Source organism: Antechinus flavipes, chromosome 5 (assembly GCF_016432865.1).
Source record: "Antechinus flavipes isolate AdamAnt ecotype Samford, QLD, Australia chromosome 5, AdamAnt_v2, whole genome shotgun sequence".
Classification (NCBI taxonomy): domain Eukaryota; kingdom Metazoa; phylum Chordata; class Mammalia; order Dasyuromorphia; family Dasyuridae; genus Antechinus; species Antechinus flavipes.
In genome coordinates this window covers 12457540-12471450 of record NC_067402.1, presented here as the reverse complement: position 1 = coordinate 12471450, position 13911 = coordinate 12457540, and the positions used below count along the sequence as shown (strand labels likewise).

The window sequence follows — 13911 nt, the reverse complement described above, 5'->3', positions numbered from 1 at the left end:
GGTCCACATGGCCTTAGCTGGGCTAGGACAGGAAGCTTCCTCTGAAGGGGAACCATCCTTCTTCTAGGTTGGAGTCATTCTCCTGGGAGGAAGCTCTTCCTGACCCTAATACCCCCCCCCCGGGGTCTGGTTTTGCCCTTGGGGGCAAGCAGACCCAGGCTAATCAGTCTCTCCCACCCAGCTCATCTGCCCTCTCTCTGCTTTTCCATTAAACCAGCCCAGTTCCTTCCCAAGATCTGTATATGGCAGCCCCAGGTCCTTGAGCAGCCTGGCTGCCCTTTCCCAGATACTCTCCAGCTCATTGGTGTCCACTCTTAGCTGCAATCCCCCAAACTGAATGCAGAACCCTAAGTGGCCTGAGCAGGGCAGAAGCAGAGACCCCCATCTCTTCCTAGACTGCTCCCCCCTTCGTTAAGGAGCAGCCCATACCACGATGCTCTTGCCCACCACATCTCTCTGCAAATTCCCTAATGGTTCCAGGTCTTTTTCAGACATCTGCTGTGACAGGAGCATGTCCCGAGGGCCCCTGAACAAAGAGGAGAAGGATCTCCTCTGTTTGGCAGAAGGCCCCTTGACTTGCTTCCTGCCATGCTAAAAATCCCTGAAGAAACTCTGGCGCCTGGTGAGGGACCATTACCTTTCCCATAAAGATTTTGGCGGCTTTCCAGCTGCGGTCTTTGGGCACCCGGCCCCGCGGAGCCAGCAGGACCATCACGGCTGCGGTGACATTGGTGACTGCGATGGGCGGGTTGGGAAAGGCTTTCAGCTCGCTGAGGTTCACCTAGGAGCCAGCAGACATTTATTAAGTGCCTGCTGTATGCCGGGCACTATGCTACGTGCTTTATGAATATCTCCTTTGGCTCTCACAACAATCCTTGAAAGAAGATGTCATTATTATCCCCATTTTACAGAAGAGGGAACTGAGGCAGATGGAGGTTAAGTAATTTGCCTGAAGTCACCCAGCCAATAAGTGTCTGAAGCTGGATTTGAACTCTGTTCTTCTCCAGCCCAAGACCGGCACTCTATCCAGCTAACTACTCTAAAACCCCACTCTTCCTCCTCTCTTCTCTTCTTCTTCCTTCTCTCTCCTCTTCCTTTTCCCGCTATTCCTCCCGCAGCCAGCACAATTGTAGGAGTGGCGGCAGTAGTGCCAGTGGCAGATCAGTAGCACTACTACTGTTGCCATCACTATCACTGCCGCACCATCACCACCACCGCTGTGCCATCATCACCACCGCCGCACCATCACCACCACCACTGTGCCATCACCCCAATTGCTGCTCCTGGTAAGAACAATTCAGAGCCATCGTGACCCAGTACTGACAGCCTACAACCCAGTTTCAAATTACTGCTGTGCCACAGATTGCCTTGGACAGGCAACTGCCTTTGGTAAAGATGACGGGGCTGAATCCGACGACCTCCAGGGCCTTCCTCGGCTCTCGGTCCCACCCTCAATAATCCAAACTCCCGCTTCCTTTCAAAGTGACTGTGGAGGCAATTTGCCCAGCTGGGAAGCCGGCTGACATTTACCCTGTTGAGTGTGACCAGGGCTTCCGTGGCGGCGACGAGGGCGGGCTCTGCTTTGGCCAGGTCCGCCTCACACTCCCTCTGTCTCTGGAACACTTCCGTCTGGATGGCGGCCACCTAATCGCAGACACAGAGACGGGAACACACAGACACAGGTCGCACTCGCGTTAGCTTCTTCTCAGAAAAGGCGCCGTTCTGAAGGCAGCCGAGAAAACACCTTCTCCTATAAAGCAGTCCTATATATGTTGGATTTGTTGCAGTATATGATCATGACTTTCAACAAGATAACGATCACAAAGGGCTTGGGGAACTTGAGTCTTATAAGGAATCACGCCAAGGTAAGCCACGGATGTCATCTGAGAAATCATATGACTGGGAAAAAAGTGCAGAAAGATGTTAGGAGCAGCTCAAGTGAGTGTGTCCCACTTGGTCCACCAGCATCCCCACGCTGTCCTGGGAACGAGAGGGAGGCTCCCAAGCATGCCCTGAGTGATAGGAGCCCCTAAATGCAGTTTGTACTGATCAGGCAGACGGGGAGGGGCCATAATTAGTATTACTGAATGGAACATTCACATCCAAGGTGCGATCCCAGTTCCATCAATAACAATAACTAATGCTTATGTGGTATTTTAAGAACTTTACACATATTATTTGATCCTCATAATAACCATGTACCCTAGGTGCTCCCTATTTTTTCAGATGAGGAAACTGAGGCAGATAAAGTAACTCGTCCAAGATTATACAGACAGTGTGTCTCAGACAGGATCTGAGCTCAGCTCTCCCTGATTCCCTTTTTAGTCAGACACTTTGCTGCCTCTTTAGAGCATCAACGTCTACTGAGAATGACCAAAAAACCTATTCACCTTCTCATAAGGCACACCGATTTGCAAAGCTTTGAATCCTTAACCAACCTGGGCTCTCACCAGATCCTGAATTAACAAGCCCCCAAAGCCCTATCAAGAGCTTAGAGCCCACTCCTTGCCCAGCATTCTAGGTTCTTTATAATCTGCCTCCTTTCCTGCCTCTTTGGACGGTAAAGGTCCCTGTATTTGGAGGCTACTGAATTCTGTCTGTTAACGCTCATTTTGAAAGCAGTGAGGCTGGTCATCTTCCCCGTCCCAACCTTTCACTTTATTTTGTAACTAACTTATTTGCTATAATTTAGGACGTGAGTTTCAAATCTGACCCTCAGATGCTCACTTGCTGAGTGATCCTGGACAAGTCACTTCACCCTGTTTGCCTCAGTTTCCTCATCTGTAAAATGAGCTGGAGAAGGAAATGTCTCTTTGCGAAGAAAATCCCAAATGAGGGAGGGGGTTGAATTCTTGGAAGATGGTGAAATAGGTTGGTAAACTTCAAAGTCTCCCAATTTCCCCCACAAACTGAACAAATGTGTATCTCAAGGAGAATATAGATTGGTGAAAAACCAAGAAGACTTGGAGCAGAACGAGGGCCCTCTTGGTGCAATCCAAAAAGATCATATGAAAGACTGGGGGCTGGTGATTAACCCAAATGAAGTACAAACACTTTTGGGTTAGCTCCACAGGAAAATCCAGTAGGGACCCCTGGGGCTAACTAAGTGTGGTCCAGCTTCAGCAGGAGCCACGGAGACTTTCACCAACTGGACTCTTTGTGGGTCTGAGTCCAGGCAGATTGAGGGAACTTCAGCTGATTGGGAACAGACCCAGCTGTGCTGCTGAGATGTGGCGCTAAGGGAGAGGGAGCCAGCACACTGGGAGAGCAGGGCCAATGGGGCAGAGACGCTGCCGGCTGTGGGCACTTGGAGGAGAATGGAACTCTTGGTTTGGGGTTCCAGGTCATAGGGAGAGCTCAAGGGAAGTTTGAGGCATCATCTCCCTGCCCCACAATTAGAGGTACTTGCACTAATACCTCTTACTAAAAAAAAAAAAAAAAAATAACCAGCAAGGAAGAAAAATCCCACCATAGAAACATATGATGAGAACAGGGAAGATCAGGATTCATCTTTGGAGGAGAACATTGGGAAAAAAATGTTGCTTCCCCAAAGAATAAAGTGAAATAGCTTCCTGCCCTGGAACAATTTATAGAACTCAAAAAAGAATTTTAAAATCAAATGAGAGACATTGAGACTTTAATAAAGCCATCCAAGAAAAACAAGATTGTGAAAAAAAAAAGTTAACCAGAAAAGGAGATACAGAGTCTGAAAGATGAAAATAACTCTTTGAAAATTACAACTGGATAAGAGGAAGCCAGGGAAACTATGAGAGACCAAGAAATCAATAAAACAGATTGTAAAGAATGAGAAAATAGAACAGAATGTGAAACATCTTATAAGAAAAACAGATCTGGAGAACAGATCAAGAAGAGAAAATATAAGAATAATTGAACTACCTGAAAGTTGTGTCCAAAAAAGAGGGATCTTGATACAACACTGTAAGAAATAATCTAAGAAAATTGTCCCGGAGTGATAGAACATGAGAGGAAAGCAGAAATAGAAAAGAAAAAAAAAAATCCACTGATCACCACCTCAATAGCGTCCTTTGTGGATAACACAGAGAAACATTATTGCCAAGTTTCAAAACCCCTAGATCACAGACAAAATTTTGTAAGAAATAAGAAAAAACCAATTCAAACATTCTGGAGCTGCTATTAGAATTGTGTGGGATTTATCAGCAGTCACAATAAAAGAGTGCTGGGCCCAGAATCATATCTACTGTCAATCAGAAGAACTAGGCCTGTGACCAAAAATATCACATCCAGAAAAAGAATCTGTAATATTGAACAAGAAAAAATGCACATTCAACGAACCTGCAGATTTTCAAGACTTTCTATCAATCAAATCCAAACTTAATAGAAAATGTAACATATAAGAGCCAATATCAAAGATCAATATCAAGAAACTTCACATGGACACAACTGTTTATGTTTCTTTTTAACTTGGGAAATATCTAGCATATGTTTAAGACTGACACCAACAATAGGGCAGCTCAAAAGAAAGATTAAGGCAGAATGAAAGTAAAAATAGCAATTATGTCATACAAATGAGGTACAGAGGAAGAATAGACACAAAGGTATGAGGTGGGGAGTTCTGAAAACCATCCAAAAAGGCTAATTGGGCAACATTGCGTATATAATATGAAGGCTCCAAAATCTATAAAGAAACAAGGGAGGAGGAATGGGTGGACTGGGAAGCAAAGGGTGGGGGAAGAAGACAAGGGAGGGACCCATGGATGGGAGGAAGTTAAGTACTAGTAAGGCAAGTTAGGAGCAGAATTAAAGCAAAGAGTCAGGGATAGGAAAGACATGTATGTGTGGGGGATATGTGTCTACAAATGTACTTGTGTATGTATAGATCTACATATGAGTACCTAAATCTATTCCTTCTTAACGACGACCTGCTTGGGGTGGGGGGAGGAAAGGGGAGGGAAAGAATATAATTAAAAAGGTGAGCAGCAGAGAACAAAAAAAAAAAAAAATTACAAGGAAGTAAAGAAAAGATAGACACTTATGAATACAAGTTCTACTAATATATATTTTCTTGTTATATATTTCTAATCCTCCCTGATGTTCTGCTGGGCACATGACAATGTTCTCTTTTATTTTGTTTTGTATTCCTTTTCTGTTTTTTTCCTTATTCTTTTTTAAAATATATATATATATTTTAAAACGTAGCTAGATGACGCTATTGTGGATAGAGCAGCAGCCCTGAAGTCAGGAGGACCTGAGTTCAAATCTGACCTCAGACATTTAACACTTCCTAGCTGTGTGACACTGGGCAAGTCACTTAGCCCTAACACACACACACATACACACACACACATACACACACACACATCCCCAATGGGATCACAGAGAATTGGTCACGACTGAAAAGATTCAATAACAACTATTTGTTCAGCAGAGAGACAACATAAATTCTAGAGACCTGCCTGGAGCTCAGAGAGGCTAGGTCACTTTCCCTGAATCACACAGCACCACATCAAAGGTGAAACTGGACCCTGACTTTATTTATTTATTTATTTAAAACTACATATTTACATGTATACAGCTGGCACTAAGCTAAGCATGATGGAGATTCAAAGAAAGGCAAAAACACGAGCCTTGTCGCAACAAACGAGCAACTGAGTCTGCAAGACACGTGAAGGGAAAGTGGCAAGTGGCCCCACTGGGAAGGGGATGGAGGCTGCCATTTTGTTGCCAGAAACAGGGGATCCCTGGGAGGAGTTCTGGGGACCGCATCCCTCTTGCTCTCCGGTCCGGCTGCCCCTTAGCCTCCATCTGAAGCACAGAAAGCCCTGGGGAGGGAGGTCAGAACCACAACTAAACATACATTACTTTCTATGGATTTGCAACGAAACAGGTTTAACTCCACCATAAAATTAGACCCAGCTCACAACAAATTATGTTGTCTCCCACATCTTTATTAGCACTAATTGCCTTTCCTCTGATTAACCGCTATTTTGCGATGCACTGTGTACTTTCCGAGCACAATTGTTAACTGGGTGGCTGGGAGGTCCCCCCCCCCACTTCCCCTTCTTCCCCTTCCCCCCTCAGCAGCCTTGAGAGTCACTTACAAAAGCCCACTTGGCCACCGTGCTGCCACGCTGTGTCTTCATTATAGAAAATTAAATCTATTCAAGTTTAAAAAACCAGGGCACTTCTCCAGATGCACATACACACATCTGTATGTGGATGGATGGATATCCACAGGCGACCCTATGATATCTATTGTCATTTGCAAACCGATTGACAGACATTATCCTGACTGATTCTCATCAAACAGCATCCACAACAAGCAGCTTTTGCTTTGGAAGCAAATGGTGTTAAACCCATTTTAGAGATGGAGGTGAGTGAGGTTCAGAGGCCTAGGTACTTGCCCAGGGTCACACAATAAAGGGCACAGACAAGAGCCACACCCAAATTTTCCTGATTTCCAGAAGTTCTCGCCACTACAGTACCTTGTCTCAGACGTTGCAAGCTGCTTCCCAGGTTCCCTTTGCCTCTGGGCTAAAGTATAACGCTCTTTTTATTTATTTATTTGTATTTAAAGAGCTCCTTAGACTGGCTCTGACCTGTTTCCTGTCTCTACGGGACATGGCCTGGCCAACCTGGGCTACTCCCTGCTCCTCTTCAGGCCCCAGCCAAGTGTCAGTTCCTACAAGGGCCCCTTCTGATCCCACCAGGCGCCCAGGTGGCACTTAGATCAGATCTAAACACAAAATAGGACCTTAGCAGCCAAAAAGCACAGTAGGTTCTTTAAGAACTCGCCCAGATAAAGGGGAACATCCGGCACCATCCAACAGATAACCTTTGGAAAGGGAATTTTTCTATAACAAGGGAAGGAAAGCTGTTCCACAATGTAGGGAGGTAAATGGGCTGTCTTGGGAGGTGAGTTTCCCTTTCTAGAGATCTACAAGGAGGAGTCCTTATTAAGTATATTATTAATATATTATTATTATTATAAGTATATTAATATATATTAAGTATAGTAAGAAAGAACATAAGAGATAACTGAACTCAGCTTCTTCCTTAAAGAAAACTAATGTCCAGGGGACTTAGGGGATTTGCCCCAACACACAAGCAGCAGAAAATTTGAACCCAGGACCTCTGACTTTAAAACTAATGCTTGTTAATAATATATAGGTTGGGCTAGAAGTGACTTCCCAACCATAACTTTGGGATATTAGCACAATTCCATATTATCCGTGAATTCAGATGTACCGGTGAGGAGGCCAGGGTCTGAGCAGTGAGAGCTGAAGGCTTTCTCTGCCCCCTCCTCCCCCACTCGCCCCCTTCCCACCGGCAGCTTTCAGTTGGCCCAAAGGCAGAAAGTATTTCGAGCCATTCAAATTCAGCTGAAATGTCAACCTCTGAAAGGACCATTAGCAAAGAAAACAGGAAGTGCCCTTCCAAGTACAATCCACAAAACAATGGGCGCCCATTAAAAGCCAGTCTTGCCACAGGTGAACAACAAAGGCTGAGAAGGGCAGCCTTACAAGGCTGGGGGTGGGGCCGTGGGGGGCAGGGGGCTGCTTAGATTGAAGAAATCGGGATCCAGAATTCCAAGCACATGGCATCCCCTTAATGATTTCCCCAAGTCTGGAAGAGCTAAGTTAGTAATGGGGACCCTACCAGCAAGAGGGGATACATGTGCACACACTCCTGCTTAGCAAGGGACAGCATCTGAGGATGAGGAAACAATCAATAAGCATTTATTAAGTATCCACTAGATTCCAGGCTCTCTGTGGGATTGGGAATGCAAAGATTATTTATTAAATAAGGATTCACTCTTTTCAGTTTAAAAAAAAAAAATGATTTAAAATAAATATTTCCAAATACAAAGAACTGAAAAAGATTGCATGTGAAACTCGGAAACTCTACTTAGTATGCAGAGAGCTTGCTCTCCCACTTAAGTTTAAAATAAATTCTGTAGGTAACTTTCCCAGCTGTCCTGCTAGGGTGTGTTTCCTATTTTCTTCAGTGCATTTCAAGAAAATACTTCCATGATGCTTTTTTTTTTTTTTTTCCTTTTCTTTTTGGCTACTCAATCATCTGCCCCTCTTCTCCTTTATACTTCCCTCTCTCTACCAAAAAAAAAAAATAAAAAATAAAAAATAAATCCCAAACCCTTGCTGCAAATGCAGAGTCAAGGGAAACAAACCCCTTTGGTGGCCACCTCTGAAAATCTTTCTGCCCCGAGTCCATCCCCAAGTTGGGTCAGGAGGTGAATTGCACATTTCCTCATTAGTTCTCTGTCATTCTTTTGATCTGAGTCTTTCAGATACTTTTCCTTGCAAAGTCACCAATAGTATCTTCATCTTGGTTCTCTGCCTTTCACGCTATCAATTCACCTAAGCTTTCCCAGGTTTTTCCTGAAACCCTTCCTTTTTGTCATTGCTTAAAATGCAATAATATTCCATGTCATATACCATGATATGCCCAGTCATTCATTAATTAAGCTCACCTCCTTCCTTTCTGGTTCTTTGCCACTACACAAAGAGCTACTATATTTTTGTACACAATGCTTTCCTTCCCTTTCTCTTTCCCTTTCCCTTTCCTTTCATTTCCCTTTCCTGACTTTCCCTCCCTTTCCTTTCCCTTCCCTTTCCTGCCTTTCCCTCCCTTTCCTTTCCCTTCCCTTTCCTGACTTTCCCTCCCTTTCCTTTCCCTTCCCTTTCCTTTCATTTCCCTTTCCTGACTTTCCCTCCCTTTCCTTTCCTTCCCTTTCCTGACTTTCCCTCCCTTTCCTTTCCCTTCTCTTTCCTGACTTTCCCTCTCTTTCCTTTCCCTTCTCTTTCCTTTCATTTTCCTTTCCTGACTTTCCCTCCCTTTCCTTTCCCTTCCCTTTCCTGACTTTCCCTCCCCTTCCTTTCCCTTCCTTCTTCTTTCCCTTTCATTTTCCTTTCCTCACTTTCCCTCCCCTTCCTTTCCCTTTCCCTTCCCTTTCATTTTTCTGCCTTTCCCTCCCCTTCCTTTCCTTTTCCTCTTTCCTTCCCTCTTTTCCTCCCTCCCTTCCACCCAGTAGATCCACCCTGGATCAAAGAACACACATTGGCTAGTCATTTTCCCCACCAATAATACACCAACAATCCCTGTAACAATTGTCATTATTATTATTATTTTTTTTTGCCAGCTTTGTTATCCTGCTAGATTTAAGACGCAACTTTCTAATTGTTTTCACTTAAAGATCTCTAATGATTAGAGAATATTTCCTTCCTTTGATGTCTTTTGGAGAAATAGCTCAAATAAACAAAAACAAGTCTTTATTGAGCAGTTGTCAGGACCTGGGCTGGGCACTGAGGTCGTGGAGACAAAAATGGAGTGAGCTGAAATTCTACTGGGGAGACGACATGGCCATAAGGTTGGGGAAAATCCATACAAGGCAGTTTTGGAAGAGGAAGTACTAGCAAGGGGGATCGGAAAAATCCACACACACACACACACACACACACACACACACACACACACACGCATGGCCATATGTAACATGGATATTAAGCATTTTGCCTAAAAAATTTTTCACAATAACCTTATGAAGTAAGAAATACAAGTAATAATAATAACAGTTGCCATTTATCTAGTCCTTATGTGCCAGGCACAATGCTAAACGTCTTACTATTATTATTTCATTGGAGTCACACGGGAGGTAGGTGCTGTCATTATCCCCACATGACAGTTGAGGAAACTGAGGCAAGCAGAAGCTAAGCAATTTGCCCAGTCACGTGCTTGTGTTTGGGATCACATTTGAACTCGGGTCTTCCTAACTCTAACCCTGGGCTCTCTGCACTGTGCCACCTTGCTATTGTACCCAAAGTGCGATTCCTCACTTTACAGAGGAGGGAAGAGAAGCTCAGAGAAGCTTGGCAATTTCTAAGGTCACACAGCATCCTTTATCCAGATCTGACAGTCCTAGGGTCTGTGCTCACCCAACTCGGCCGCCCTGCATTAAAAAGCTGAACCCCCCAACCCTGCTACCTCGGGGGGCATTCTGATCTCCCATATTTCCCCTCTCGACCTAGGCAAGCAAGAGACAAACATTTATTACATTTTTACTATGAACCAGGCCCTTGCCATTTCCTTCTCCAGCTCATTTTACAGATGAAGAAACTGAGGCAAACACTGTGAAGTGACGTACTCAGCATCACACATATCAGGAAATAAAATAACAAAAGGCATCAGTACAATTTTTAAAAATGGTTGAATGAGTCGATACATTTTAGTTTCCATTAAAATTAAATGTTTCCGGATTATTTGAATTGGGAAAGAAGTCATTAAAATGAAATCTTTCTAGTCCGTGGCAAACATTCAGGTAGGCATGTGCACTGCTTCTATTTATATTTAGGAAATATTCAAGGGGCGGCTGGGTGGCGCAGTGGATAGAGCACTAGTCCTGAAGTCAGGAGGACCTGAGTTCAAATTTGACCTCAGACATGTCTGGGCTGTGTGACCCTGGGCAAGTCACTTAACTCCAATTGCCTCAGCCAAAAAAAAAAAAAAAAAGGAAATATTCAAGGATTTGTTGGCAGGTGACTTTTACTTTACCAACAGCTTTGATCTCTTATAAAATGATTATAACGATAATATAGAGTTTTCTTACACAAGGCTCATAAAACATATGATTCCCCTCCAGTAACCCTATGAAGGGAGACACTATTATCACCTCCTTTTTACAGATGAGGAAACTGAGGCATAAGCGAAATACTTTCCCCAGGGCCCTGCAGTTGGGGCAGAGTGGACGTGGCCACACAAAGACCCGAGTGTGAATCCTGTCTAGAGCATCACTTAGCCCTCTGGTCCTGGCTAACTCAATGAATCTCTCCAAGTTTCCTAATCTGCAAAAGGTGGAGGAACATACTACTTATTTCCCGGGGCTGAAGTAAGGAGCAAAGGAGATAACCCATAGATCTCGAAGCACTCCACCAAACGGCATCATCCCCGTCTTCTCAAAGCCAGAGCCCTGAGCGCTGCTCCAGCCAGCCTCCTCTTCAGGATGCTAGTTTGCCAGGAGTCCCAGGTTTCAGACCCAGTGTATAGGGAAGCTATGGTTTCTCCCAGGCCTGGACCTGCTTGACCCTCTGGGGAAGGCTGGGACACCTGGGAAAGCGAGAGGGGCCCGGACCTGCTTGACCCTCTGGGGAAGGCTGGGACACCTGGGAAAGCGAGAGGGGGCCAGCCCCGGCGCTCAGGGCCATTCAAGGCTCGCCAGCCAGGGGAAGGGCCTCGGTTAGCAGCCAAGAGGGGTCTTCTGGCCCCCAGACTCTGCAGCCCTTGGCCCCGACTCCCTGACCTTTTCCACATCACCCACAGGCCCCATTCAAGGTCCACATCCATCATCGGCCTGCTTGAGCTCGGCATTTATCGGGCTTTCATACTATTAAAGGAGCTAAAAGGTCGGGAAAATGCATAATATGGAGAAAGGTCAAGTGGCGCTCGGTGCCAGGGAGCTGGGCCCCGGGGAGGCCGCAGCCCAGAAAGGCCCCTCCCCAGGTGGGTTTTGTGCTAAATCCGGGCCAGGCCGGAGGAGGGGACGCGCTGACCTTTTGCTCCTCGCCGTCGGCCACGGCTCGCTCGCGGCTCACTTTGTCCGTCTGCAGGCCGATCTTGGCGATGAGAGCCTCGCTGTCCTGGCTCCGCAGCTGGAGCTCGGCCTCCTGGGACGCCAGCTTGCCTTGGAGGTCGGCTACCTGGGGACGAGGGGACAGGGTCATTTAGGCCGGGAGAGGGAGAGGGGCCGGCCCAGAGCCCCCAGGTGAGGTCCCCCCACCCGGCCTCTCCCAGCTTCTCTATTCTCCTGGAGCAGAAGCAGCAGGAACACAAAGTAATGGGGGGGGGGGGAAGGAGGAGGGGCTCCAACCCTAACCCTAGTCCCTGCCCTCAGAGAGCTTGTGTTCTTAGAAAAGTTGGGGCTCAAGCCCAGTCCTGAGAGGAGGTGGGGCGGCCTGGGCAAGCGAGTCGTGCGCTTTGGCTGGGATAGAGTGCTTGGGAAGGGGTGTCAGGTCAGTAAGGCTTGGCTAGGGCGAGACCAAGAGGGCTTCAAGTACCATACAGGTGACTTAGGTAATAGGGAGCCAGAGAGTTTCTGGAGCAGAAGAGTGATGAGGTAGAAATGTGTTTTAGGAAGATCTCTCGCTGGGCAGAGGAGGAGCCTCGGCTTCTGTCAGTCAGATGGGGAGCGGGAACAGACGGGAAGGCAAGGGGCAGGAGGGACCTTCGCCAAACACCTCGGCTCCATCTGCCTCACCGCAGCTTTGATTCCCGGCTCTTTGCCAGTCTCCCTGGAGCATCTCTCCCCATTCTGGGGTGACATTCAGTCCCGCTCCGCTTAGCTGGCAGGGCCCCAGAGACTCCCACGGACCTCCTGGAGGACGAGCCCAGCGGGGGACGGGTCGTCCTCAGTCTGGTGAGCGTGGGACAGAGTGCCCGCTTTGGAGTCCAGATCCCCCCTCTAATAACTACAGGCTGCGTGGTCCTGGCCAAGGCCGCCTGACTGCTGGGAGTCGATTTCCTCATGTGTAAAATGGGCCGGTGGAAAGTGATCCGTCTCTTCTTGATTCACAAGCTTCTCTGGCTCCCCGAGACTGAGAAACCCAACCCAGAGGGCAGACAAAGAGGACCCCGTACCCGCAGCCACCTCCGGCAACGAGCAGGCCAGTGGGTCTGAGCTCCCAGGAGGAGCTTTGCCATCCCACCGCCCAGGGAAGTCTCAGAAAGTAACAGGAAGAAAACGAGGGCAGAGTTCTCCAGCTGAGCCCTCCAAGGCTCCCAACAGGAGGCTAAATCCTCTAGTCCATTTTACAGATGAGGCACCTGAGGCCCAGAGAGAGGTGGTGCTTTAGGCGGCAGAAGCACAGCTCTCAGTTTGGAGGGACCTTAGAGGCCATCTAAAGCTAAATAGCTTCATTTTACAAATGAGGAGACTGAGGCACGAACCATTTAAACAGCTTGCCCAAGTTTAAACAACTAGCACATATTAAAAGCAGAATTTGAGCTTAGAGGCTGTGGCTCCTGACTCAGCTTTCTCCACTCCCACCTCCCACAAGAAGGGGTCTTGCCTCCCACTCCTCAGCACTGCCTCTTATCTGAAAACAAAGGAGGGGCAAAGGGCATCTTGGGTGACCCCGCTGGCCCAGGGAGGAGCCGCGCCATCCCCCTGTCTGGTCCCCCGCTAGCCCTGACAAGGCTGCTCCAGGCTTCTTCAGCTAACTCCTTATGCTGGACATGATTATTTTAAATGGATTTTCTCTTTGTATCTCTTGCTGTTGGATTTTGTCAGTGATGCATAAAAATGACTTATGTGGGTTTATTTTGTGTCCTGCAACTTTGCTAAAGTTGTGGATTATTTCTAAAAGTTTTTTAGTTGATTCTCTAGGGTTTTCTAAGTATACCATCATATCGTCTGCAAAGAGTGATAATTTGGTTTCCTCATGACCTACTCTAATTCCTTTAATCTCTTTCTCAACTCTTACTGAAAGGCCATCTCTTCTAGCCTCCCCATTTTACAGCTGAGGAAGAGGAGGCTTGGATAGATTATGCAACTTGCTCGAGATCATCATTTGAGTTGGGATTTGAATCGAGGACTTCGGACGCCACAGCCCGTGCGTGTCTTTTCTACGGCATCACGCTTTTGGTGTCTCTCGGGGAGCAGTTAGGAAATGCTCTGTAATTTCCTCACTCCAGTCCTTTCTGCTTATTTCCCCTGTTCAATTCAGAGGCCAGTTCATCATCCGTCTAGACCTAGCGTTTGGCCCAAACGAGCGTATGGCTGGATTTTGGAGGAGATCTGAGCCATTTACTATCTGTGTAAAGCAAGCCCCTTCAAGTTCCCTTAGTATAAAACGAGCTTTTCCAGCTCAACGATTCTATGATACGTGTGCTCCGTGAACACCCAGCCACGTATCAAATTTG

General features: G+C 46.6%; 1 protein-coding gene across 1 annotated transcript in view; it reads right to left on the bottom strand.

Annotated features, from left to right (window-relative positions):
• DNAH11 (dynein axonemal heavy chain 11) overlaps positions 1-13911 on the bottom strand; it is a 277853-nt gene that overhangs the window by 59334 nt on the left and 204608 nt on the right. Inside the window, exons 57-59 of the mRNA XM_052001418.1 lie at positions 11544-11690; positions 1531-1644; positions 638-781 (exon numbers count right to left, since the gene is read on the bottom strand). Coding sequence (XP_051857378.1) covers positions 638-781; positions 1531-1644; positions 11544-11690 — 405 coding nt within the window. The remainder of the gene's footprint in view (positions 1-637; positions 782-1530; positions 1645-11543; positions 11691-13911) is intronic.